General features: G+C 38.7%; 1 protein-coding gene and 1 long non-coding RNA gene across 5 annotated transcripts in view; one reads left to right on the top strand and one right to left on the bottom strand.

Moving 5' to 3' along the window:
• The window catches only part of LOC111934629 (uncharacterized), a 207,760-nt gene extending 196,539 nt beyond the window's left edge, over positions 1 to 11,221 (bottom strand). Inside the window, exons 1-4 of the long non-coding RNA XR_015275237.1 lie at positions 10,883 to 11,221; positions 10,057 to 10,152; positions 7,497 to 7,639; positions 4,433 to 4,526 (exon numbers count right to left, since the gene is read on the bottom strand). This is a non-coding gene — a long non-coding RNA (uncharacterized LOC111934629). The remainder of the gene's footprint in view (positions 1 to 4,432; positions 4,527 to 7,496; positions 7,640 to 10,056; positions 10,153 to 10,882) is intronic.
• N4BP1 (NEDD4 binding protein 1) lies at positions 11,153 to 26,292 on the top strand. Of its 4 annotated transcripts, none has more exons than XM_086847139.1 (8): positions 11,164 to 11,552; positions 13,938 to 15,691; positions 20,011 to 20,141; positions 20,531 to 20,627; positions 21,890 to 21,997; positions 23,563 to 23,670; positions 23,834 to 23,895; positions 25,685 to 26,292. In XM_086847139.1, exons 1-7 carry the CDS (start codon positions 11,310 to 11,312, stop codon positions 23,853 to 23,855), a joined length of 2,463 nt encoding a protein of 820 aa, XP_086703265.1. In that variant the 5' UTR covers positions 11,164 to 11,309; the 3' UTR covers positions 23,856 to 23,895; positions 25,685 to 26,292. The 4 variants fall into 4 exon arrangements, with proteins under 4 accessions (XP_086703263.1, XP_086703265.1, XP_086703266.1 ...); XM_086847140.1 differs by having other exon boundaries at positions 11,175 to 11,432; XM_086847137.1 differs by lacking the exon at positions 23,834 to 23,895 and having other exon boundaries at positions 11,153 to 11,552.
• The last annotated feature ends 213 nt before the right edge of the window (positions 26,293 to 26,505 follow it).

The raw sequence follows: 26,505 nt of genomic DNA, 5'->3' as shown, positions 1-26,505 counted from the left end.
TGCCTTTCTGTGGACATGCTCCATCACCTCAATATCCTTCCTTTAGTGAGGGACTCAAAAGTGAACACAGGATTTGAAGTGTGGCCTCACCAGGGGCCAATACAGGGGGATAATCACTTCTCTTGTCCTGCTGAGAACACTATAACTGATACAGATCAGGTACCCTTGGCCTTCTTGGTCACATGGGCACACTTGTCTCATGTTCAGTTGTTGTCAACCACACCTCCAGGTCCTTTCCTGCCAGGCACTTTCCAGCCATTCTGCCCCAGCCTGGATCCCTGGGTGGGGTTGCTGTGGCCCAAGTGCAAGACCCAGCATTTGGCCTTACAGAACCTCAGACCACTGGCCTTGGCCCTTTGATCCAGCCCATCCAACTGCAAAGCCTTCCTACCCTCCAGCAGATCAACACTGCTGCCCAACTTGGTGTCACCTGCAAGGGGACTTGTCCAGATCATCAATACAGATATTAAACAGGACTGGTCCCAACACTGCAGTCAGATTTTCACCTAGCAAACAGGGCACCTATCCAAGCCATGAGCAGCCAGTTTCTCCAGGACAAAGCTGTGGGAAATTGTGTCAAATGCTTTGCTTAAGTCCAGGTAATCCATAGCCTTACCTTCATCCACTAAATGGGTCACCTTGTCACAGAAGGAGATCAAGTTACTCAAGCAGGAACTGCCTTTCATAAACCCAGGGTGACTGGAACAATCCCCTGCTGTCCTGCACAGGCCAGGTGATGGCCCTCAGGATGATCTGCTCATGGCAGTCAGAAGAAATATCAGTTTTGGGAAGAGTCCCAGGATTTTATCCTATATTGTTTTATCATAACTGCACATTAAATATTAATTTAATATTAAAATTAAAAAGAGAAAAAGGCCTCTTTGCCTTATCTTGAGGATGGCTGCAAATTGGGGACTGTAACATTTTGCAGTATATACACCTCTTACCTGTACCCCTTCCAGGGGCATGCTAACACGTTTAACTGACATGTAGTATCCTCCGATTTTCTATCCCTCAATGTAGATTTCAGCTTCCAGACTGAAATTTCCAAACACAACAGTTCTGATAACAACATCAAATATTCCAGATTCTGGGGGGAATAGCTGCTTCACAAAAAGAGAGCCTTCTTAACAAATGATCAACATGCAAAATGACAGTTTATTATCACTAGCAGAACAACACAATTTTGCTGCAACTGGAAGTTACCATTCTTTAATGCTTTAACCCTGTGAGGAGGATTAGTAATCTTAGATTTTGGTGTCTATTGCAAATATTTGACATGGTGTGTTACAGTATGAATAACAGCTTACTGCAATACATTTTATTGCTTCACCAAGAAGGAGCACACCCTTCAGCTCTCACACAGCTTTTGTGTTCTCAAATACAACAGCCCAGCTATTAAAAAATTAATAGCCTTTTTTTAATGTCACATGTGTGACATTTGAAAAAAAATCTCACTTCCTTTCTTCTTTCCTTCTTCTGTGTCACTAGAATAATTTCTTCCTCCTCAACTCCCATTTAAACACATTCTACTCAACACAGCTGCACTGTATGAAACTAGAATAAATGATGGTGTCTTCAATTCTTACTATTACATGTTCATTATCTAAAACAATTAAAACTTAAGGGAAATTACAAAGTTTATCCGTGAAAGTCATGCTGCAGGAAGATTTTCAAAATTACTTTTTGAAGATTGTAAGTCTAATTACTTTGACAATCCATCACTGCCTATTGTGTGTCATGAGATAAAACTGTTACTGTTGGACTCATAATATTCTGCACATCTCTTACCTGTAACAAGCCAGCAGGAGTTGAGCTTATCCAGTGAGTGCTCTTTTATTGTGAGCAAGCTCAGCCAAAAGACAATTTATATCAAACAAACTGGAAAAAATTCAAATACCAGCACATATTACTGACACTAGCAGTCTCTTCAGTTGTCAAACATTTAAATTAAGGAGCAGGACTGAAACCACCATCAAACTAACCCTTGGTGCTATGAAGACCAAATAAAGTGATCATGGGCATTCCTGCCATGCAAATGATGCAATTACACACATATTTTCTATATAAGCTTTCATGAGAAGAGTGTATAAATGGTTTGAGCTTCTTCATCTGTGTGGTTTAACTTCCTTTTTTCATTCAAAAATATTAAATCCAGACTGAAAAACCTATTTTAGAATCCTACCAAACATTAGCACTCTTCCAAAATAGCATTAAATTACTTTTATATCTATTCAAGTTTTTCTGCCCTTTAACTTGCACATGTTCCATATATACTGAAAAATATTTTTATGTGATTATTGCTATGATAAACACAGGTCTCAATATCAAAATATAAAGTCTGAGATGGGGGAGAGATTCTGTGTTCTGGTCTTACCATGAGCCTGAATCTTTCTACCTGAATAATTCTAAACCAAATTTATGAAATCAGCATATACCTCACACCCCACCCAAAAATATTTGATGAGTCACCACCTTCTCCACGTAGACAAAAAGAGGAAGTACTCACAGCACACAATTAAAAAGTATATTTTTTTCTTGCTTGAAGAACATGGAGACTAGTAAACTTGCTATAAATTTGTTCTTCACCTACAAACTGAAAGTCAACTCAAACATTCAATGCAAATTAAAGAGCAGTGTTTTTGAAAGAAAGAAAAAAGTTTAAAATCTTTCACTTACAATTAAAAAAATTATTAATAACGTATACATTATAAGTCAAGGCCACAGCTACAGAAACAATTTATTTACATGCTGCTAGTTGTTTAATCATCTTTAAATTGTCTTTGAAAATTTAATTTTAAATGCTTTCCTGATCTCAGTTACTTTGCAAGTAAATATTATGCATATGAATAGCTTGCTTGCTTTGTTTCCACATTTCATAAAGTTTCTATGCATTTAGACATTCCAGGATTTATCTTTATTGGTTGAAAATCTATGTGAAGGACCAAAAATTCTATGAATTACAAAAATCAACTAATAGACCAAACAAAAAATGTTTGCACTCTTTAAAAAACATAATCAGAGGCTAAAGAACTAAGCTCAGACAATAAGTAAATTAGATTTATGTCTTGCATGTAAAGATCACTGATATGAAATGCTCACTTGTCTCAATTTATTTTAAGCAGAAGTGAGGGCAGTGGCACTTATGAAGAGTCTAAAAATAATAAATTACATCTTATTGCACAAAGTCAAAGGTTAAACTTATTATTGCTCACAATAGGCCAACCTTAACCCCAGGATTAATGCCATAAACAAAACAAAAATTCCATTTGCACACAATGCACGAGGTTAATGTCTCTGAAGAATTACAAAAGGGAAATGATGCCCCCTACTGCTCCCAGAAAATGTTTCTGTATAAACATAATATTTTGGTTCAAAGGGAATTATCATGTAAAACCAATGAACATGTATTTTCAACCTAACTAGTACTCATTAGCATGACATATGCCAAGGACAATTTATTTCTTCTTTGGACTTTAATTAAAATATATGAAGGGCCTTTCCCTTGTAGAGGAAACTCTCAGGAACACAAACAACTAGAGAGGATATAGAATCTAAGTTTCTCAGGAGTTACACATTCTAGTGAAGAAAATGTGAAGATTCGATTCAATTTTTTTTGTCTTCATGTATTTCTGATTACATCAAACTTGGAATGTAGCAGTGACATTTTTATGTAGCAGTGACATTTTTCAAACAGCAATGTTAAAATGATGGTGTTTGATATCTGGTAACAATTTGACACAATTCATTAAAAGGCAACTAAGTCCATGTCCTGGAGTTGTAGAAGACCACAGCTCAATCCCTAAAGCAGTTTTATGGTTCTGGAATCACAGACACTGTTGTAATGGATTTCTTGATGGGCAGGTAAAGTGACAAGGTTATTGTTTGAAACACTTTTCAGGGAAAGAGAGCTCAAATACTGAAGAGCTTCTACTGGTGTCTTATTTGTTCTGCTTTTAAGCCACAGTAGACCCAATGACATCAATAATGTTAAGTGTTGATTTCCACCAGTGTAATTGAAAAATAACCCCCAAATTCTTAAAGATATTGGACACACTGAACTTCTCTACTTCAACGTAAACTACATAAATATTATTTGGTATATTGTTGCCTTTGATCTGACCTTCAGCACCCTTTTGAGTATTCTTAAACATATCTAATCTTAAAATTGCTATCACTCACCTTTGTCCAAGGTTTGCAGAGTGAAATGGCTGCAGTTCACAAGTCCTTATGCCACAAAAATAACCGAAAGTAAATCAGTAAGCAAAGTTAATGAGCTGATATGAACAGGCATGCTTTTTTATTACCAAGTCCTTTTTTATCACAAATCTTAATATGTGTAAGGTTATTTAGACAATACTACTGTGACCTTGCATTGGTCATTTTCAGCTCAAAGCACAATGAAACACTAATACAAGAGGAACACTTTTACCTGATTCTTATGAGGATGCCTGTGCAGTAGAATGTGAGAAATGAAAAAATTTTCTCATTCATTGTCAGAGTGTACAAAATTGAAATGGCAGCACCTGTATATCAGGGAACATTTGTTTAGAACCATTTCTGCTCATTTATGGTAACTTTACAACATATCAATAAGACGAAAAAATGTTCATAATGGTTTACTGTTTCAAAATGAACTGGACCCAAGACAGGGTCAGTGGTGAGGTTTAGCAAAATATATTCAAACTTGTAAGACTGTATGTCATAAACATATATATTACGTTTTCCTAAGAGTATATCTTCAAATAAGTTCAGAAATCAGGTTCCAACCCAGATTTTTCTTTTTACTGTTGATGGTTTCTAGAAGGAAGTTTGGTCCTCACAGTACTGCCTGAGTAGCACTGGCTCAGGTTTGCAGCATGGCTGTTCTCCTCTAATCCTCACCTAATATAAACCTCCATGGATTAACTGGATTTAGAAGTAGATTTAAACAAATGTATAATGTTCTAGGGTCAAAGGAGATGAATTTAAACCAGTCAAGAGTAGGCATTGTTCAGGGAGGAAATTCAAATAATTGCATCTTATTTCCAAGGTAAACTTGCATTTAACTGTGCTAAAATACAGCTCAAATGCCATTTGGGATAGTCCTGACTTATACATATTTCTACATGCATGATGGAGTGTGTTGTTTAAGGATTTAATAGTCTGGAGAAGGCTGCAGATTGACAGAAGAGCGGTATGAAAAAGTAGATAACATGACTGACAGAGGTTTGAAAAATTTTATCAGTCATATAAAGCAAATTTCCTCCAACTTATTTTTCCTAGATATTGATGTAGGACTCTCCAATAAAATACTATTAGTTGTAGTGGAATAAGCTAAACTGGGATGGCATCATCCTGAAACATTTTGTTTTTCCACCATGGTGAAACCAAGCACATAAATGAAGGCATCCCATTTCTCTAAATATGTTTTCTAAATGTGAGAGGGTTGAAGCAATTTCCAGAGGTCTCTGTCTAGAAAAGGCCCTCCATTGATATTTAGCTGAACTGCTTTTGCTCTGAGACATGCAATAAAATACACTGGAATCAAATGTGTAAAGCATCATTGTGCTTTATGTAAAGAAAATCAGCCTAATTTGCTTTTTTCACCACTATTACACAAGCCTACCATGCCCAGTTCTTATTACTGAAACTTTACTGAAATGGTTGGAAATATTCAGATTTACATCAGCTGATTAATAATTCCACTGGTTTTAGTAGAATTATATTAAACCTTACTGTCACAGAAAGCGTGTGAGTCCAATTTTTAACTGCAGTGTTTTCATATACCCCTCAAGAGAGGCTCAGTAACAGTGTAAATATATCAGAAATATCTTCACACGCTTTGACTGCGTACAAATCACTGTATGTACAGAAAGTCTGGCCCAGCCCCATACACAAAAGTTAAAAAAACTTGGTGTATTTAGAGGGAACTCTTATCTGTAATTGAAGAAAAGATATTGTTCTAGATAATAAAATACAAACCAAGTATTACCATATGTAATGTTTCAGACATTAAAATAATACTGAAACTTAGGACCAGGTTCTGGAAAACCTTACTGAAGTAAATCAGCATTTAGTCTGCTCAGCAGCCAAACTGAAGTCAACAGGACCATACATTCAGATGAATACTCATTTATCTTGGTCTTAACCTTGTAACAGTTAGATTTTGTGCAAGTTATCTGCAAACTGGCATAATTCAGACATAGAAGTTTATATACCTATTTTCATCTTGCTTTGCACAAATATAAAGAGAAAAAACAAAACCAGATCACCCACAGTAAGGTTTACTACAGGGTGCATCTTTTTAAAGCGTTAAAAAGCATTGTAAGCACATCTTCACAGCTCATTGCACCCGTTGTACCTTTCAATTACTGCTGCAACTTCCCACCCACTCTGGAACTCAACTGAACCTCTCAGAACAGACAGAAATCAGCTGTAAGGTCCTATTCTGTTAGCAATCAGCTACATAAAGGGTACAGCACATGCAAAGACATGATCAGCAATTAACCATACCTAGTGCTTTACAGAAAACAAACAAAAAAAAAGAAAATTAAATTCCAGTAGTCAGAGTAGTAGCAAAATATTTATGAAAATTTAAAAAAACAAACAGTTGCAAGAGTCATAAAGACTGTAAGATGCTCAAGAGTCTCATTTTTGATAACCTATAAAAATTATTTGAAAGAACTTCATGAAATCCCTAGATTTTAGCAAGATTAGCAAGAGTACTGTTTTAATTTTTGTAGTTGCAGAAACTTTGACGAGGCACCCTATTTTAAACTAACTTAGAGTGGCACTTGAGCATGTCTCACTTTTTGCAGCATTTCTGCATTGCTCAGGGCCAGCTGTATGGTGCTGACGCCCCTTCAGACACCACTTGTCATTTCTGCAAGCAATTCAGTAGTGTTCAATCCCCTCTCACAATAAAGATTGTACTCCTAGGTTATCATTTGTTTTGTCAGTCATCTAAGTGAAGCTGCAATGTTTAAATACACAGCAGTCACAGAGTGAGGAACCTTTAAAATTACTGGTAATAATATAGCTAAATATTTACATTAGAAAAAAGCCCCATAAAACTGTCTCCTGGAACATTTCCCAGGCTAAACAACAGTCTTTGCCAATACACCTGCAGCTTTTTGTAACTAATTAAGAAACTTGAGCCAACACACTCAAAAAGCCTCAAAAAAAAAAATGCAGAGTTCATTACATAAAAAAATACTACCCACTCTCAACAATTGATGCATGTATAATTGCAGCATTTTTGTCTTTTCTTCCTTTTATAAAGACTCAATTATTTACAACAGGTTATTTTGAATGGAAATTTGAATTAAGAGAAACAATTAATTCTAAAATTAAGGGATAAATAAGTTTTGGTTATAGAAACTACTAATTACAGAACCTATACCTTGGATCATGTTCAAAATGTTTGCCTCTTGATGCTAAACTTGATTATCTATAGGTTCATTAAGGTATCAGCATTGCAACAAATTCTCCAAAAGGGAAACTTTCTTAATCACCTTCTTAGTCACCAGGGCTTCAAGCACACGTAAATGTCTGTCACACCATAACTGGGGGCTTGAACAAGATGTGGAAGTTTGTCTCTGTAAAGAATTTTAAATAATTCCATTTCAAACCATTTTTGGCTTCTTTCTCTGTAGTCCTGCAAACAACAAAAACAACAGCAAAAAAATTTAATTAAAAGTATACCGAAATTTCCTAATGAGAATTTAGGGTTGCCTTAAGTTTTAGGACTATATTACACACAAGACTTGAGGCCTCAGATTATTTCTATATATTTCCTTCTGAAATATATAGAATTTATCTGAGGTATCACCCTTAGAATATGCTATTATATTCTAAGACATAACTATATATATACATATACACATAACTATTTGTGTTATGACTGAAAATTAAAATTTTTGTTATTCATATTCATGCAGAATACATCCTATACCCTAATATTTTAAGTCCACAGCCTACAAACCATCAAACAAATATTTAAATTTATGCATGAAAATAGCCCCACTAAAGACCATAATACTGAGGATCAGAGCACCATCTGTAAAGTGCATTCATAGACTCCATAGATCAAATTCCCAGCACAGGTTTGAAAGACAGTTTGGAATTTTGGCTTCCTTGCTGTTTCAACCAGTACAGCTACTATTTCAAGTATGCAGCCAAAGCCCAAACTACTCAGGAAGGTCCAATTTCACAAAATTGTTCACACAATTAATTTTCAATTGCAGAAATTCTTATAAAGAGCAAGAAGGAGCAGCAAGCGGCTGAAGCAAGCGATTGCGAAACATGAAAAAAACTCTCACACCTATTTACACATTACCATTACAGTATTTCCCCAGCAGTAATGCAAATAATGACTTGGCATCAACTCACATTCAGGAAAATCTCTAATATATCCCACAGGTGTGCCAAGCAGAAAAGCAAGACCAGGCACTGGGTGTGTCAAATTGCTTTGACTGCTACCAGCAAAACATTGCACTTTTCCATCTCTAAAATAAACTTACAAGATACAACCAAAGATCCAGGAAAGTGAAATTTCCCCTCCAACTAATCAGAGCCTGTCACTTTGGATATTTTACTGCAAAACAAATTCCTCCCATAGGAGGAAAACAAAATCCTTTTTCCCCAACAAGTCCACTTTGTAATCAGCCTATTGTAAGATGTCAGAGAATTTCCAGTGTTCTCAGCTCACATTTGGGGTCTGTACACCAGCACTTGTGCTTATGGCAAGAGGCTTGAAATTTCTCCTAAGTGAGAGAAAGATTAAGTTGAGGCTGAAGTTACAAAACAAAAAAAAGGTAATGATATTTTTGCTAGTTCGCTTCACAACAATGCAGGGAGAAAGTTCCAACTTGTTTAAATAATAGTCCCATGTATATAATCATTAGTAAACCTTTTCAATAGCATCTTTTTTCCACTTCAAAAGGGCTTTAGTTTGTCTTGAATGTTATAATGTCAGGTACTACCTAATCTCAGCAGGCTGGGTCACAGAACCACAACTGCTCACACTCACAGTGATTTCCCTGAGAGCAGCCTCACACCATTATAATGCATTTGAATTCAGGTTTATCAAGAATATATCTATAATTATACACATACGATAAATTCAGCAGTGAAACCATGTTTTATAACATGCAGCATGGCAAAACAGGCAAGAAAATGTCCAAGCCCCAACCATTACCCACATCATTTAGAAGTCAGTAAGCCTTCTTTGATATGAGATATTCAAAAACGCTGTGGTAGAATTCAATTTTCTTTCAGCTTCTGGATGATATTTTGTGTCCCAAAATGCTGGTAATTTCATTTTTATTATAAAGTTCTATACTTTAAGAACTCTAAAGTTCATAGAAACAATGTCGTTTCTAAGTAATAATAACTTAATACAAAATTGGCTGTAGTGACTGCATTTTAACAGTGGATGGCAGCAATCACCTCAGAAATTGCCTCCCTGAATGTTAGATTACATCCTTATGTGTGAACCTTGTAGCATAATTCAACCAAAATACAAATGTCTGAACAACAAAAACAGGGGGAAAAAATTGTCTTCAGTAAACTATTTCAGGGAAGCATCTTTCTTAAATATCATACTCCCTGTCAAAACCCTGTCCTGTGCAGAATGAGTGTTTGTGTGTACACAGATGTATTTTTTTTTTCCATTTTACCACTGTTTCAGACAATTTTATTTGGCTCAAAGAATGACTTCAATTTCAGATTGGAAAGTATATATAGCAATACTTGGATGTAAGCTTTTAGGGAGATTTTCCTATTGGCTAAGAACTGGAAACTGTCATTTGCTTAAAAAGTTTTAATAGAGATACAAGTGGCTATATAAAAATGATATTTTATATTTCTGTATTAAGCCTTTCCTGGTTTAACATACAAGTAGATTAAAACAAAATATGTACATTTAAATGCATAACAATAAAATATTTGTCCTCCCTTCGGAGGCTGTATTTAATGAACAGCTGCTAAAATCTAACTTCACAGTGATGCTGAAGAGATGGCCAAAACAAACTGGAATCAAATAGTTCCAAGGGGAACTTGGAAGACGCTAACCTGTATCTGGGATGGTATGAAAGGAGACATACACTCCTCTGTACAACAGCTGGTCCGTATTGTCAGCTCCAGGCACACAAAAGTCAACAGCAGTCCCTGAGATAATTTGTAAGACCTAATCTTATCCTTCTTGTCTCTTTAACAGTTTGGGGAGGGGGGGGGGGGAGCTAAGTAAAAGTGTGCCCTCTATATTTTGGGGGCTATCAGAGCTAAAGATTTGGGGATGGGACTACACTTCTGTCTCCCGCCATGAAAATGGATAAAGCCTGATTTTCTTTTTAAGTGAAATCCAAGTAGACAATACCAGAGCTGGCTGTGCCGAGAGTGTTACTCCAAGGTTTCCCCGCCAGCCGGGTGGGAGCCTCTGGCTGTGGCCGCGAGGCCGAGAGCGGCCCCTCTGTGGGGCTGTGCCGGGAAACATGGGCGATAAGGGCTAAGAGGAGCGCTCCCATTCTCCCGGGACACACAGACAGGGATGAGAGGAGCCGAGGGGCGGAGAACGATCGGGAGGCGGGGACAGTGCGGCCGAGAGGCGGGGAGGCCGTGCCCGCCGGGCTCTGTGCAGCGCCAGGCCCCTCAGCACCAGAGTCAGGGAACTTGTGGGAAATGCAGTTCCTTGAGGGGTCCTGCGGAGAGTGACAAAGCTGATCACGGGACTGGAGCATCTCTCTTATGAGGAAGGGCTGAGGGAGCTGGGCCTGTACAGCCTCGGGAAGAGACGACTGAGAAGGGACCTCATTAATGTGTATTAATACCTAAATAGGGAGTGCCAAGAGGATGGACCAGGCTCTGCTCGGTGGTGAAATTGACCCATAGGAAGTTCTACCTGAATATGAGGAAGAATTTATTCTCTGTGCAGTGACTGCGCACTAGAACAGATTGCCCAGAAAGGGTGTGCAGTGTGGAGATTCTCCAGGGCTGCCTGGGCGCGACGCTGGGCCCTGAGCAGCGGCCCGGCACGGTTCGGGCAGGGATGGCACAGCTGACCCGCGGCGTCTCCGCCCTGGGGCCCTCAGGGGCCGGGCCCGCCCCCGTGAGGGGCGCTGAGGGGCGGGGCTCGACCGGGCCGGGGGGTGGGCTGGGCGGAGCTGGGGCGGGGCCAGGGGCGGGGCGAGGCCGCCGGTGTTAGCAATGGCGGCGCGGCTGCGGGCGGGCGGTGTCCGGCGCCGTCGCGGGTCGATGACGCGGGAGGTCGGTGCGGCGTTTCCCGGTGTCGCTGTTCCCGGTGCGATGGGATTCCGCGCCCCGCGCTGATGGCGGCCTGCCGGACACAGCACGGCTCCTCGCCGGAGCCCACGGTGGATGAGTTCACCGTCCCCGCCGAGAAGAGCCGCCTCCTGGAGCGCAGCCGGGGCCGCATCGAGGGCTTGTTCGAGGTGCGGCTGGCCGTGCTGGGGGCGCAGGGGGACTGGCGGCCCGCGCTGCAGCCGCCCACCGCCAGTGCCAGGATCTGGGTGCAGCTGGCGGGCTGCAAGAAGGCCGTGAGCAGCGCCAAGGTACGGGCCCGGAGCGGGGCCGGGCGCTGGGGCCGCGGGCAGCGGGGTTTGTGTGCGGGGAGGCCCCGCCGGACCGGCACGGCCGGGGCCGCGGCTTGTAGGAAGAAGGGGTGGGGAAAAGCCGTGCCCCAGGAGGAAATAGAAACGGCGCTGCTTTGGCAGGTGGGCGTGAGCCTGGTGCCAGGGAGTCTCCGGCCGTGTTGACATAAGCGTAGGGAATAAAGCGTACCAACTCAGCTGGGAAGTGCAAAGTTCATGAACACCGCGTTATGAAATAGTCCAGCCTTTAGCTTAGGGGCAGCACCGGTGAGGGGTGGGCCGACTTTTGTTTTAAAGCGAGGTTAAAATGTTTCGCTTTCCTTCTTCCGAAGTCAAGAAATTCCTCGGAGTTGTTTGGGCGTTGCCATGTTTTGCCTTACAGACTTCGCTTATTCTGTGGCATTTAGCAGCTCGTTTTAGCAAAGTACTCACTAAAGCTTAACGCAGCTAATATTTCTTTCACGTAAAAGTTGTCAGATAGTTCTCTTTTTAACCCAGCTCTAACGCGTTAGGAGAACTGTCTATACAGGATGTGTCTCAGAAGGGACTACAGTTGCTGTGAAGTGTCTTTAGACGTGTTAAATAGCTTGCACAACTAACCTTTGGGGGGGAGTTTCTCAGCAGTAGTGCTGAAATTGATATTGCTCATAATGAACCTGGCAAGTACAGCTGTTTGAATCATGTGAGGGGAATTTTGGTGTGAGCAGTAGCTGAAGGTCCCTTTCAAGCCCAAAATCTCGATATATGGGCGTTGGTTGGTCTGTTTGTTTAACTCTGCTTGGATGTTAGTAGAGATCCAGAGTATGTGTTTTGTGACTGATTTCAGGCTTGGCAGCCAGCTTTCAAAAACTTGACTCCTTAACTGAGTCATGCACGTGTTCCTCAGCATGTAACGCGCTTCCTTACAATGAGTTGTAAAGAAAACACTATGAATATATAGGGGTTGAATTATTTGACTCTGAAATTTACTCTAAACCAATTTGCCTGGGCTCAGAGAATCCAGAAACTGTTACAGGTAGCTGTTCTTTTCCAGGCATCTGCAGTGCAACTTCCCTTTTTTCCAGGAAGTTAAAGCACAAGAAATAAATAGCACAAGACTTCAGTTTTCTAATTGCTGCTTTTCCTAACAAGATAAAAAAATGTTTTCTACTCTTAATACTTTAAAGGGTATGAAAAACTTGATTTCTCTTATAGGTAAAACGGTTTTCAGACACATGGAGGAATTATTGACTAGAAAGTACAAACAGTTGCTCATTTTCTGTTGGAAGGTTTAGTGGTAGCAATTTGTGTTTTAATTCATCAGTCACATACAATGTATACATTCTACACTGCTGCTTAGTTTAAAAAAAAATCCCTAGATGTAGAGTATCCTTTTCTCCAGTTATGTTATCTTGTTGCTCTGCAAAAGCAGTCATATGATGAGTTGGGGGTGGAGAATAACCCTGTGGGTTTTGCTGCGGAAGCAGTTTGTTCTGATACACTCCTGAGGCAGCCTGCCTTGATACCGGTGATGATGTAACTTGAGGTGATAGGAAATGGTGTTACTACTCATTACCTTGTGTTGGTTCTCAGTTCCATTTGAAAGAATTAATGTTTGCGAGCAAATATAGATTATAAAATGTGGGATTCTTGGGATTCTGCAAATACAGTGACTGCAGCTTAGAAGCTGGTTTCACTATATCAAATAATTTTAAGCACAGAAAGGGGCAGTTTGGGAAAAATAATACTGTCTGAAAGAATAAATAGTGTACTATATTGACATAGTTTTGAACTCTTGACACATTTAAAACAAGGTAGTATAGTAAATTTACCTGTAGTGGCGTACAGGTGGCAGAAATAGCATAGGGATTTAATCTAACTTAAGGAACATGGAAGTATCTGGAGGGTTTTCTCAGTAACAAAAATATAGGATGGCTACTGATGTGGTAAGCCTTAGGAAATGTACTTTGAAACTTTATATTAAAGTTCAGGTTTATGGACTAGGTAGAACTTTTATGAAAGGCATTTTTTCATGAAGAGTTCTCTTTGACCAAAGAATGGGGATGGGAAAATAAATCTCTTCTGATAGTCTTTTAAACTGTTTTATCTAAAAATTGTTACCCTTTACTATCAGGTATAAAGAAGAGAATATAAAAGAGAGCCTTCAATGAGATCTATTTAAAAATCGTTTTAGATATTAGTGTTTTACTACTACTGTGCTGTTTACTGGCAGTGTTCACTTTCTCACGTTACTTACACTAAGTTTGCTTTCTTTTCTAATGTTCCTGTCCATTACTGAAATAATAAAAGCCAACTGAACATACTGGGTTTTCACAACTATTCACTCTGCTCTCTTTCTTCTCTTAGGAGTACATCAAGGGCCTGTGTGAACCTGAGCTAGAAGAAAAGGAGTACTACCCAAAGGACATGCACTGCATCTTTGTTGGTGCGCAGAGCCTGTTTCTCAACAGTCTTATTCAGGATACGTGTGCTGATGTAACAGTGCTGGAAATGGGATTGCTCAGTATTAAGGGGGGTGCAGAAGCCGTTGTTATGGCTCAAAGTCATGTGCAGCAGTTTGTGAAGCTTTTTGAGAATAATGAAAGCTTATTAAATGACAATGAATCAGAGATTAAAAAGCAGTTCAGACAATTCGTAGAAGCACATGCAGATAAGTATACAATGGATTTATTGATTTTGCCTAGTGCACTAAAAAGAGAACTCCTAGCTCTTACCCAAAGTGATGTTTCTGAAGGGGAGATGGAAATCATAGATCTCACAGGCTCTGGAAACCCACGGCAGCTTGAACAGAACAGCACCTCCAAAGTTGTTGCTGCAAACAGAGATGGAAGGGCAGTTGGGGAGGAAGCGAGAAGCAATGCTGGCACACCTGTAACTGAGCTTACAAAGCAAATGGACACTGTGTTTTCTGATGCTCCTGAAACAAGATTTGTTCCCATAAAGGACCCTCTGTTAGAGGCAGTGGCCTTTAAAGAGAGGCAGTCATGTAAAAGAAGGTCTTCTGATGAGGAGGAAAGGCTCCCTAAAAAGCATTTCTCTTTGGAAAATGATCAGCAAGTGAAATCTTCTTTAGACAAGAATCCTTCAGACTCTGATGCAGTTATTGATCTGATTTTGGATAGCTGCAATGAATCAGATGGTCCTACTTACTGCCTTAAAGAAGGTGATGCTCTCACTGAGGAAATGGAATATAAGATTCTTGTGAACTTTTTCAAAACAATGGGATATTCCCAAAATATTGTAGAAAAAGTTATCGGTATCCTAGGACAATCTGTGGAACCATTAATATTGCTAGAAGAAATTGAAAAAGAAAATTTAAAGTTCAAAAAAGAACATGAACAGTCTTCTCAAAAGCCTAGAACTTTTCCTTTAGGAAATAATGTAAATAATTCACAAAACCTAGAAGACAAAGGCATTTCTAGGAATAAAAGTCCACTTAAATCCAGCCATACTTCAAAGGAGACAAAAAATGAGTATCACAAAATAAGAGGTACTCCAGACACACAAGTTGGTGCAGAAGATAAAATGCATCGATTAGTATGCAAATCTTCTTCCCCTCCCAGCAAAAATTCAGGTCTGTGCTATAAACAAAGAGATGTTTATGGCCCTGGTAAGAATCACAGCTCAAGGTCAAACAATATAGAAACTGATGGTGAGGTAGCTTTCAGCACTGTGCAAGCTGGAGTTCTAAAGGATGTTGGCTTTGTAGCCAGAGGGAGCTCAGATATACAGCCTATCTCAAGTAAGAGTAAAAGTGCATTTCAGCAAAAATCTGTAGGGCCCTCAACTGTACAGAACAGCCACCCTGTTTCTGAGGAGCAGCTGGGACACTGCAGCTCTTCTCAAGTGAGGCCTCTCCACCAGCGCCTTTCTCAAACCTCACATTGTGACAATCCTGTCCCAGACCGGTTACTGTCCTCACAAAAACACTCCTCAAATCCAGACAGAGACACAGTGGGACCACATCCAGATCATTCAGTTACTGGAGTTCAAAGATTTTTGGACTCTCTGAAGAAGCCATACAAACTGGAGTTGATAAATGAACCTGGAAAACCATATTTAAAACATATAATTATTGATGGAAGTAATGTTGCAATTTCGTAAGTATTGTTCTTTTCAGCTATCCCTTTATGAACAGTTAATGAACTTTCAGATTAAATGGGGGCTAAGAGGTTGCAGTGGCATGTGTTGAGGTCTTGCTAGCTAGGGTTTTGGTGTGCCTGTACACACAATTGTGCCATTTCAGAGTAACCTGATTTGAATCACCAGTGTTCAGCTCAATGTAACACTTCAGTCAGAAGTAATCTCAGGGCAAGCTTTGCTCTGTTGCAATCAAGTGTTATGCATGAAGTTTAATATGCTTTGCCAGTGCCTAACAACAAGGTTAAGTTATTGTCAATTTAAGTGGTTTGGGGGATTTTTGTGCTTTTAACATCTTGTAGTTTAAAAGTGGAGGTTCTCATCTAGTAGTGACATATTTCTCCTCTGACAGCATTGCATATTAGTTCTTGGATCCTGTTATTTTTTAGCAGTGTATATATGTATATTTACCAACTACAAATGTGCATTACTGAGGTTCCAATATTTCCTTCATGCACCCCAGTGGATTGACAAGCACACCATGTCTGCACACACCCCACATTAGAGTAGGGCATAGTAGCTGGGTGCAATTGACATAGAGTCCCCTAAAAGGTTATATAACACCCAGTGCCTTCTACCCAACCAAATGAAAACTAGTTATGAAATGTAAAAGACAGAGCTGCCTCAAAATAGCAGAACCATCAAGATATTCGAATATCCTACTAAATAATCAATGCTTGGGGGCCTGTTGGTTTGATCATGTAGGTATTCTGCAGCTTCCCTCTGGCTAAATAAAGCCTCATTAGTTTCTTACATTTCATAAAGTTTGCTGTTTGAAAAATTGCTTTGAATTGCTCTCAGTTTTACTTCTCAGTAACTTGAGGACTGCTTCCATGCCTGTGCTAGTTCAGGGCTCTTCTGGCCCTCTTTTTTGTTGGGGATGTGGATATTAATGCATCACTCACATGCTTAGACTAATGCTGTATGGGTTTCTGAATCACTGCTTGCCTCATGCAAAAGCTGTAGAATTTTTTCTTTTGGCATGTGCATCACAGGGTTGGCCTGTTACACACTGTCTCAGGGTGCTTGTGGAATGAGAAAACACCCGGAGTTTACCCTAGCTGCTAGCAATTTTTTTTTTAATTACCTGGTTTTGTATGCTGAAAACAGGCCTTTTGAGGGCAAACTGCAATATCCAGTTGTTGGGTAATTTAAATTTTATTAAAATGTGGAGGAAGCTCAGAATGAAAGAATAATTGAATGGAATTCTATCTTCCTAGAATAGTTTGTTAATATGTATTTGTGTGGTGCATCCATTCAGAAGCATCAGGTGTCCAAACAAGGTGGGAAACAAAAGGGTGTCAATTACCCTTTGAAGCCTTGGTAAACTATTTACCAGAATCATAGCCCATGTGGAGGTGCACCATTGTACCTACACTTGGGAGGAAAAATGCCCAGGAGTTACTGAGTTGGGTTGTGGCTGGGGGAAACTTACTGCTGGCCCAAGTCAGTCATCCTGTGGATCTGTAGCCAGCAGTCCTGAGTGAGGCTCTTTGAGCTCTCCTGGGGCTCAGCAGCACCTGCCTTGAGCAGGACACCGCTCAGAGCTCACAAATCCTCACCTTGGTGATACTGAGAGGAGTGTTCCTGGCAAAATGCTCACACTTATACACACTTCCTCATACCTCAGGAAGGTCTCCACACTTCCTGAGGTATGACCCTTACCTATTGGGAAATGCAAAGGGACTTGGTCTGAGCATTTCCCTGACGCTGAGTGGATTTTTGATAAATATCTTTTGGCAAAGAGAATTAAGTGTTCACATTGTGTACCTGTGTGTGTGTGAATTGATCATGGTATGAATGTTACTGCCTCAAATCTACAGTTAAGTCATTACAGCTATAGCGAGCCCTTTGGAAGTGCTTTGTAAATGCTAAAGTACTCAGTTATTAAATGCTGCTGAACCCTTCTGCAACCTTATCTTTGCATCCATGTGCTTTGCACCCTCACCGCCTTCTGCATTCCAGCCTTCTGTGTAAAGCAGTCCAAACTTTATTCCAATTTGATCTTTGTATGCCTTAATTTGTGCAGCAAATAATGAACTTGCTCTTCGCAAGTTCACAAGAGTGAATGTTGCCACCAAACTCTGTGAAGCCATATTTTCACAAATTCATATCAAACCCTGCCTTTGGCAATACCTTTGGCAGTGTTTCTTTAAGCAGCCAAACCACTCATTGGCAACAGTATTTACTTTAGTTACAAACCAAGGAGAAACTGTTACATGTCCCAGAAGGCAATCTGCTCTTTGCTGATTTGTGCTGCTTATGATCATCTTTTGTTTAATTTAGGAAATACCTTTGTAGAGTCTTCACAGGATTTTAAAGAACTGGGACAGGCAAAACCAGCATTTGCAAAGGCATTTGGAGAACAGATGCAGTCTTTGAGATGGATATCTTGAAAATACCATCTTGCTGTAGTGATTTGCTGTCCCTTCAGGTGTTTATCTAACTCAGTTAAAGCATTTCATATTTAATTTAGTTTAGCAGTGACTTATTTTTTCATATTATAGTTTACATTCATTCTACATGTTATTTGATGAAGTTGCTTCTATTTGCATGCTTTTTTAAGTTGTAGCAAAGCAAGATTTTGTGATCACTCAGGACAAATCAGGAGCTGCTTTTCTAAGCTTCAAAACACTTAAAAAACAATACACTGTGTAGTTCAGCCAGCTTGCAGCTCTAAAACAGGAGGATGAACAAGCAGAGAAAGCATAAATTTCAACATGAATATTGAGACCTGTGCATTTCTTGAAGTCCGGTTGAAAGTCATTAATTAACTGGAAATATTTAATAGAGTTTTCCAATTTAATGAATAGGATGCCTAACTTAAATTAGTGGGATGATGGCTGCATTTAAAGTTTGTCCCAGAAGGTTTAGAAAGAGTAACTTTTCTCTGAAAATTTTATTTGACTGTTCTTGACTCCAAGAATGCTTAATTTTATTAAGGGCAAGTGTGGCATAGTATTTTTTTTTCCTCTCAAAATTCTGTTAGTAAGTCAGATTTTTTTTGCCTTTTATATTTAAGATATAGCTTATTTGTTTTTCTGCCTTTTTACATAAAGAATCCTCTCCAAATTCAGAGAACTTTAATAGATTTAAATTTTGATAAATGTATTTTTTAAAGAATTTACAAAACTGGAAAAGGATAAATGAGTGCTACAAAAGGCTGATTTTCACTGTAAAATATTTCCATGGAAATCTTTTAAAGACCATTATGTTGGGAGATTTCTTGGTAGATTAAACTAGGGTTTAAAGATGAGATTCTGTTCAAAACTAACAGAGCTTACTATTAGGGTTAATAATATGCACTTGCCTATTATTTGGGGGTTTAAAAAAGGAATACCACTTGCTCAGTTATTTTTAAAAGTACTTTAGTGATCTGACATTTAACTCAAAACATAGTTTATACACTGTTTTTCATTAAATGCTTTGGCTGTTCATGCCATCAGTGCTCAATCAGTGTATCTTTTCTAGGGAATCATATCTTTGTTTTGTCTAAGTGTAGCCTCTATGAAAATTCTGGAGCCTGGTTAGACAGTTAATTGTGCCATGTGTGAAATAGGCAAATAGCATCATTGGGATAATTCCAGTTGGGAAGGCGCTCACAAGGTCATCAATTCAAATCTTTGTGTCCCTTCATTTGAGGCAGTTCCTGATTTTCTGGAAAGTCACTTAAGTGAGTTAAAAAAATCATGAACATCGTATATTTTTAAATAGAGAAAAAAGATTAATGCCAGAATACGTTTTGAAAATATTTCTTCAAAGAAATTTCATTATTTTGCTTCAGAACGAAGTTTGGACTATTGAAATGAAGGGAGAGGAGGCTCTAATAATTATCAGAGGGCTGTTCAGGTGTAATCCTTGGTAATCAGTTGAACCAAAGGTGTTCTATTTTGTAGTAGGACTGTATTTGGATGTACTACAATATTGGATTATTATAGTTCTAATCTACACTCAGTAGAGTTCAGAAACCATCACTGCGGGCCTCTTTTTTTAAAAAGTTAAACCCACTTATGATTATTCCATTGTTCCATTCCATGCCCAGGAAACTGAAAGGAGATTGAGCTATAAAGTTGCAAAGTGATGTATCTGTTCTCTTCTTTTGCTGAAGAGCTCTTTCCATTTAGAAGATTCTTCATCTATAATACCCATCTGCCTTTTCTTTTCCTGAGGCTCTATGTGGGACTTTCAACTTCACTTTGCAAGGTTTTAATCCATTTTCTTTGTTTTCCTGGTAAAACTCTAGTGAATTTAATCTCCCTACTTTTTCTTTCACCCTCAGTCATGGTCTAAGGAAATTCTTCTCCTGTCGAGGAATCGCAATAGCTGTTGACTACTTTTGGAAACGTGGCCACAGAAATATTACTGTGTTTGTTCCACAGTGGAGAACGAGACGTGACCCTTCCATTACAGGTGAGGGACATTTCCTAATGTTTCCTTAATTAAACTAGATTGTAACTATTTCTTTGGGTTCTTCTGTGTAGAATAAATGGAGAAGGAATGTTTCATCAAATGTTGAGCAGGGCAGTCTGGCTGCTCAGCATGAGTAATTTGGTTTCCATACACAGTGTGAGAAACCCTGAAATGCTGTTTAGGCTAGCAGGTCTGCCATCAGTGGAGGACTTTTTGGGTTGGTTTTTGTGTGCCCTTTGATTTCTAGGTTTGACCTCTTCTTCTCCATTTTTATGGTATGAGCAATTCTTCAGCTATCAATGTCATTTCTATAGCTTAATTGGTACAAAAATAGCCCATTCTCTCTGCTAATTATATCTCAAATTAATTGTCAAATCATGTTTTAACAGAGCAGAATTTCTTAACACAGCTCGAGGATGTTGGAATATTGTCTTTAACCCCTGCAAGGATGGTTTTAGGAGCAAGAATTGCTGCTCATGATGACAGGTACAGAATATACATAGTTTTAAAATATTTTTAAACATCTAATGGTTGTAAAAGGTTGATATTTCATGAGCAGTTCTATTAGCTAGTTCTAAAACCTCTGTAGACAGAGCTATGCCTCCAACTCAAGACTGAGTTCTACATCTGTTACATCATTTCACTGTTGTAGGAAACACTACTGTTTATTCAGAAAGTCATGGAGAACTAGAAACTTTCATGGCAATTTTTTTTTAAAAAAAAGGCAGTCTGAAGAAATTAATCTTCCAGTAATGTTTTTATGCTTTCGTGGTCATCACCCTACCCCTGAATTGCCTTTTAGGCTTGTGGCATAAATCAACTACTGATCAGGTATTATTTAGCTCCATTTTTGTTGGCACATGTTGCCACATGGCTCCATGTTGGCACACAGACCTTGCTGTGTGTTTGGAACAGTGCATTTGTAACCATGTGTGAGCCAGTGAACTTCCAGGTTAATTTGACCACCAAGAATCAACTCCAAAATGTGGGGATCATCTGTCAGTGAACAAGACACAGTAAGCCTTAGTAATCTGTGTTGTGGAAGTTTCCTAGTACTTCACTAATGTTTTATATACACCCAGCCTTTCATAAGAAATGATCTCTCAGTGCAGTTGAGATTATTGTGGAAATAAGTGTTATAATAACATATTTGCACTATTGTTAAAAGCATGCACTTTCCTTTAAAAGGACACCATCCATTATCTTGTGACTAAAATAGTTTAAAATGGAAAAAATATATTTTCAGACATTATCACATTTTTTTTTATTATCACAAAAGCAAACATGTTTTTTTTCTTAGTAAATCGGTAGTAATGTTTTTCCATAATTTATTTAACAAAGGATTTTTAAGAAGCGTTGACAGAGCAAACAACTAACATGCAGAACACAGTCATTAATGCTAAACAGAAAAGTGTATGGAAATGAGTTCATGTTGGATTGTGTAATAAATACTGTACTATTCCATAAAGCAAGCCATTTACCTGTGCAGATATTTATTTGGGGGTTTTGCTTGTGTAGTTTTTTGGTGTTTTTTTTAATGGAGAAGTGAAGACACTGATGCACTAAATCATGCTACCCGAACTATTGTTGTAAGTTTGAGTAAAACCTGAGTAATTTCCTGGTAATCAAGGTGCTTGTTTTCATGCAAATAAATTACTTTTGGATGATTAAATATTTAGTTTTCTAGATCTTTGGATTGTTTTCAGCAAAATAAACTATTTTAGCGATCTTTGAAATTAATTTTACAGGTTTTTATTACACCTTGCTGCTAAAACTGGAGGTGTTATTGTGACTAATGATAACTTCAGAGAATTTGTGACGGAATCATTTGCCTGGAGAGAAATTATTCAGAAAAGGTAATTATTGAATTTCTGTGAAATTTTAAAAGTATGTCTGTTCCTGCAGTTGTAGGCACTCTACCCCCTTTGCCATCTTTAATTAATCTGTCATGCAGTTCTGGTAGATCCAAATAAAGTACTGTATGATTCACTGTGATGATTCATGGCTTTACAGTCACGTGTTGAGTAGTCTAATATCCCTGTTATTCATATATTCTGTCATGTATGTGTGTTAATTGCTTACATAAGCAGGAGCTCGGTGTAACAGCACATGTGTGTTACTTCTGAAGGTCAGTGTTAGATCTTGTTTGAGCAGTCCATTTTCACAGCCTTTCTTGTCTCAAAGCTCATTTTTTTTTCAGGGAGACACAATAGCTGATGAGGATGCACAGTGTCACCTCTAATTGTTCAGAATCAATCACTCTACTCAAGTGGGACTGATTGGCACAGATAAACAAAATGAACACTTATAGTGTATGCATGTAACCATTTCCCTGTAATTGTTATTCTTTGGTTTTAGCTGATTTCACTTAGTTATCGAATATCCCTGCTTCATCTTGTAGACATTGTTTCTTTGTTAGTTTGTTGGGTGTGGGTGTTTGGGATTTTTTTTTCCATTTCAGTTAAATCAGGTTATTTGGGTTATTTTACTACTAAGGTGTGATCTTCTGATAGTGAAATTTCCCACTAATCCTTCAGTGTCCCTGACATCTTCTGAGGGTACATTTGTTACAGTGGCTGGGACCAGTATAGCTCTAATTAAATAAGCAGCTAAAAACTTGCCCTGGATTCTCACAATATACCCACAAGACCATGGAATTGATGCTGGCTAATCATGTAGGCATATTTACATCATTTCTTGAGTCAATTCTACCCAAGTCAGGTTCTGTTCTCCCACAGAACTTTAGTAAGAATACTTGGCATGGCATCTCGAGACTGTGGTTTTTTTAGAGCTTATGTTAACATCTGCTGTTAGTTTTACTTCTGGGGAAATTCCACGGTACCAAATCTTCTCCTTGCAAACAAATTTCAGTTGAACTGGGTTGGTTTTTTTTTCAATGCAGATTTCTACCTGTCCCAGAGTGATTCCAGAAAAAAAATCTTTGTGTTTTAACTGTAAACACAGTTAAATTTAATGCTCTATTGCTAGTTGTGTGGCTTTCTGCTAACACAGGCATTTCAGCTATATGCCTGAAGATCCTTTCAAGGAAGGGGATTTAGAACAACCAAAAAAATCTTTAGTCACCTAGAAAATTCCACTGTGGTCTTGTTGCAAATTTTCTGTCATAAAACAGTTGCTGGCAAAAAAAAAAAAAAAAAAGGCTCTGTGTTCTTTTCTATTTATATTCAAAAGTAAAGGGAAAAAAGAAGATAATTTATGAAAGCTGACCAATAGGACCACTTTCAATAATTCCCATGGAATTATTTTAACAGGGAATGGTGGTTGTCTCTTAGCTGGGTTTACTAATTAATCTTCAGGGAGTCCTGATGTGGTATCTACTCTAAGGAAATTTGTCCTGTGCTACAAAGGTGAAGGACGGCAAAGGTGTAATACCTTGTTATTTAAAAGAACTCTCTTGCAGGTTGCTCCAGTACACTTTTGCTGGTGACATATTTATGGTTCCTGATGATCCTTTGGGAAGAAATGGACCCAGGTTAGATGACTTCCTTCGAAGTGAAGGCTGTTCTAGGTATAAACACTGTTTCCACTTTTGTTTGATACAGTTATTTCACATTTGAAATAAACTGTTCTGGTTCATTTACATACCTGTAAAGCACAGTAAAGTTAAGCAGGAGCACTGTAGCATGTAGCAGTTTAACAAAAAAAACCCCACATTTTTCCTGTTACTTCAGTTGGTTCAGAAACTTCTGGTGACATTTGCCTCTAATCAAGATCTCTCTGAGAGCCAAGATAAGTATGACAAACTTCTTCTGAAATTTGACTGTGGTGGCTTTCATGCACAGGTGTGTTAACAGCACCCAGAGGTGCCAGAGATGTGGGTATGTGTTGTTAGTTACACTGATGTTATCCAAGACACTGGTCACTTCTTCATAGGGGGACAAACACTCTGCACTCGGGGTTTTTTGTCACAGGGGTGACACTTCATCTCATGGTTGAGGGTACCAATTGTTGTCAAAACAATTTTTGAGGCATTGTTATTAAATCTGTTTGTATTTGAGTAATAATTATAAATATTAATGAACATATTGTTCATTTAAGATTAATGTACTTTTTAAATATGTACATATTAAAAGTATGAATTGCATGAACTGCCAAGACTTAAAAATTTGTTTGCTCTTTTGCACAAGATAATAATGTGCTGTTCTTTCACCTGTTTAGGAACTAGAAATGCTAATAATTCTGAGGAGTATTGAGAGGCTTTTAAAAACAAGTGAGGTAACTTAAAAGTTGGCAATAGAAAAGGCAAGCTATGCTTACGGATTAATACAAAGAATAAGCAAGAATTCATGTATTGTAAACATTTGAGGAAAGCGGAACATTTTTATACCATAGATTACAAGCTGATTTGAAAATAAGTGTGTTGACATAAAGAAGCGAGTGGAGTGCTAGAACTCCAAAAAGAAATACTAAATATTTAAGCTCTTGTACAAAACCTTTGAGATATTATTTGGAGCACTGTGTTTTACCTGTGTCTGAGAGAAATAAAATTAAATCAGTGTTCTGAGGTAGGTGAGTGTGATGATTGTAGAAATGGAGTGTCTTTTGAGAAGATCACAGAAGAGCTTGCTTTCTAGGCTTTGGTGTCTAGTTTGGGGTTGGGTTTTTTCGGGGGCAGGAAAAACAGAGGAAAGCAAAATGTTCCTTGCCTGTGACTTTTCCCAAAGTTTTGTTACTTCCCTGTGACTTTTCTACATGAGTTAAATGATGCAGGAAGCATAAATGGCACAAGGAACAAGATCAGAAACTGGAAGGATCTTCAGCAAACCTCAGAAAACCTTTCCACGCTGAGTAACAGGAGACGTAACAACCCGAATGCTTTTAAAATAGAGCCCTGTAATTTAGATACTGTTTCCCTTGGTGGTAGGAAACTAGACTGTAACATGAGTTACACTTCACATTTCTCTGGTATCTGCTGGCATCTGAAGTAGAGTGAACTTTGTAGTGCTAGCAGTGTATAGAGCAGCAAAACTTTTTAAAGTCTGAAATGAAATCTCAATAAGAGTATTCAAATCCTGAGATTGCCAAAATAACTTCATTGCCCTGTTAAGGATACCATACAAGGGAAACAAGGCCCTGATCTAAATATGAACACACCTCAGTCAAGAGCAAAAGTACATGAGGAATAGTCTCATGAAGCAGTCTTGGAAGCTCCTTTGGTCTGTCAGCATTTTCACATGTTCCATGTCAGTGTACATTTGTTCAATGTATCTTTTTATCTATACCTTCATAAAACAGTCTTTGACTGTTTCTCTAATCTGTCAAGTGAAGGAATCACAGCATATTGAGGCTATTCCTGGGTGATACTAATGTTAGTTGTGCTAGATTTAAATTGAGAACTGCTACACCTCTTGTTTTGTTCCAGTTTGAAAGAATGCTTGTCATTTGATTCCAGTCAGTAACTGACTGAGCAGCAGGAAAATTTGATTTATACACATTTGTCTTTTCTCTCTCATGTACAGTGAGAGCTACAGCTAGCATCTCCTTTAGCTTAATTAATTAAAAATTTTTATTTTGTTCCACAGAGATTCTTGGTTAACACAAAAGGCTTTACAGAGCAGTGGACAATATTCTTCTGAGACACCACTTTTCCCCCCTGAAGTGAGCAGTAGCAGTCGACAGCCTGGAGGCAGAGTGCACGATGATCGTTCATCCCCGAGGCTTCCATGGGAAGAAAACACAGAGCCTTGTCCAGCAATTCCACCACAGAGATCTGCCTCAGAAACAGTCCAGCTAAGAGAAGCCCTGATCAGAATTTTTCCTGACTATGATCAAAGGCAGAAGATTGATCGAATACTAGCTAATCATCCATTCATGAGAGATCTTAATGCACTGTCTGCCATGGTGCTTGACTGAATGCTTACACAGCTTTTATAGCACAACCGCTCTGACTAACGATTATCAATGTGAAGAAAAATATCACTTTTATGTTACTCTGTGAATATTAAAACCTAATTTTATTTGTATAAACAAAGATATTTTTGTGTATGTTCTGTTGCTAATAGATGCCAGGTTTTGGCAAATTTGAAACTGCTGCTATTACAGATTTGTAATAATATTTTCTATGGAAAAAACCCAAATCTTCTGCTTTACTTGAATTGCTTATTAAAGCAGTGGGAGTACTCCCTTTTGAGCAGTGTTAGTACTTTTTCCAAAACCCTTTTCCTGGAAGGCAGAATTCCTGTCAGTTGGAGACCAGCATGTGGGAGCAGCTGCCAGCAGGTGGCGGCCGTGGGCCCCTGAGGATCCCCGGGAAGGGCGTGAAAATCCAAGAAAATCCATTTGCTCTTTCAGGCTAGAAATGCTGTACGGGGTAGTTAGAAGAGAAAGTATAAATTCACAGCTC

This window comes from Cyanistes caeruleus, chromosome 12 (assembly GCF_971803275.1).
Source record: "Cyanistes caeruleus chromosome 12, bCyaCae1.hap1.1, whole genome shotgun sequence".
Taxonomy (NCBI): Eukaryota; Metazoa; Chordata; class Aves; order Passeriformes; family Paridae; genus Cyanistes; species Cyanistes caeruleus.
Note: the sequence above shows the minus strand (reverse complement) of the source record. Positions and strands in the feature narration are given on the sequence as shown.

Bases quoted from the DNA above. Each gene is read 5' to 3' on its own strand.
- N4BP1 (XM_086847137.1), top strand. From the start codon at position 11,310: ATGGCGGCCTGCCGGACACAGCACGGCTCCTCGCCGGAGCCCACGGTG. The intron at 21,998-23,562 runs GTAATTATTGAA...ACTCTCTTGCAG, and splicing joins AGAGAAATTATTCAGAAAAG to GTTGCTCCAGTACACTTTTG. The intron at 23,671-25,684 runs GTATAAACACTG...TTTGTTCCACAG, and splicing joins CGAAGTGAAGGCTGTTCTAG to AGATTCTTGGTTAACACAAA.